Raw genomic sequence first — 1,505 nt, forward strand, 5'->3', positions numbered from 1 at the left:
TCTTTTTCTTCTTCTTTATCTTGTCTCTTCTACCGAAGGAGGAATGCTTCGTGGAGAGGGAGAGGGAGCTCTCGTCAAGACACAAGCAGCAGCTGGCGTAGCAGAGAAGAAGAAGAAAGTGGGAGTGTTACTGGAGAAGAAGAGATAAGATTTCTCATCGACTCCTCTTTCTCTTCTTCTTCTGCGTCGTTTTCCTCTTCATCTTCCCTCCCTCGCTTGTTTCTTCATCCTTCTTCTGTCTTAGTCCATTCGCCTCCCGAATGGATTGTCTTCACTCACGTAAGAAAAGATTAGGACGAAAGAAAGAAAGATATATGAAAGAAAGCAAGAAAGAAAGAAAGTGCGAGAGGGAAGCTAAATGTTTGAGGTCTTTAAGACTGATATGGCGAGTGAGCTGGCTTAGGAGATAGAGATGAATGTCTTGGAGGGTGGTGACCTTCTTCTTCTTGTCTTTCTCCTCATCTGTTCTCTCTTCATCTTTTTTTTTTATCTCTATCTTCTCTGTCTTGATCTCTTTCTTAATCTTCTTTTTCTTCTCTGTCCTTCCTCGTTCTTCGACTAAGAGGAGTTGAGAGAGACGAAGAGCGACGGCCTGTGAGGCGACAGCCCAAGTAAACTCGGGGAAAAGCAAATGCGAAAAGAAGAGAAGAGAAGATTCTTCCGCTAAGTAGAAGATGTTTAGAAAGTCTACAGATGGGTCTTCGAAGGATATAGATAGATCGTAGATATAGATATGGAGGTAAAGGAAAGAAAGGGAATGGGTTACCGATATCTGATTCATATGTCTATCTACACTTGACTGCATGCGCGCACGCATGCAGTCACTCAGGATAGAGATGGATGTCTCTCTATTTCTTTCTTTCTTTCCTCTTCATCGATCTGTCTTTCTTCTTTTCTTCTTAGGCTTCGTTCAAAGGCCCAGGCGAGTTTTATCTGCATGACATTACAGCCATCGATCCTGAGTGAGCTCCACACAAGCATGCAGTAGCCAAGCAGCCTCCCTCTCTGTGAAGCAAGAGCTAGCTAGCTAGCTAATGATGTATTATTGTATCTGTCTATCTATCTGTTTTCATGTATGTAAATGTGTGTATGTGTATGTATGTATATTTCTCCTTCCTAGGAGTTGTGGAGGTCCTCGTCAACTCCCTGAAACGCATGACATGTCAACATGGATGTACATGCACATGTACACATACATACGTAGACATACATACATATACATACATACATGTAGGCGAATACATATACAATATATATAAATATATATATATATATAGCTGTGTCTCCGTAGGGATGTGTGTAAAGAGGTCTACAGATAGTGGATGCTGAGATTTTTGTATTGAAAGCTACCTCGCATCTGTCTACATACGAATGTATGTAGACATCTGTATATACATATGTATCACTCCGTTCTTCCTTTCTTCCTTCGCTTGTCTTTTCTTTCTTTTTCTCTCTCTCTCTCACTCTTTGTTTCTTTCTTTCTTTCTCACTCTTTCTTTTTGTGT

At 40.9% G+C, this 1,505-nt stretch overlaps 1 protein-coding gene across 1 annotated transcript; it reads left to right on the top strand.

Moving 5' to 3' along the window:
* Positions 1–38: 38 nt before the first annotated feature.
* On the top strand, positions 39–966 carry CSUI_010213 (helicase associated domain protein; the record flags this gene model as incomplete). The annotated part of the gene is made up of 2 exons (XM_068070318.1): positions 39–279; positions 904–966. Coding segments are annotated over 2 exons (303 nt in total), but the record flags the coding sequence as incomplete, so codon positions are not given.
* Between the last annotated feature and the right edge of the window lie 539 nt (positions 967–1,505).

Source organism: Cystoisospora suis (genome assembly GCF_002600585.1).
Source record: "Cystoisospora suis strain Wien I chromosome Unknown contig_6922, whole genome shotgun sequence".
Taxonomy (NCBI): domain Eukaryota; phylum Apicomplexa; class Conoidasida; order Eucoccidiorida; family Sarcocystidae; genus Cystoisospora; species Cystoisospora suis.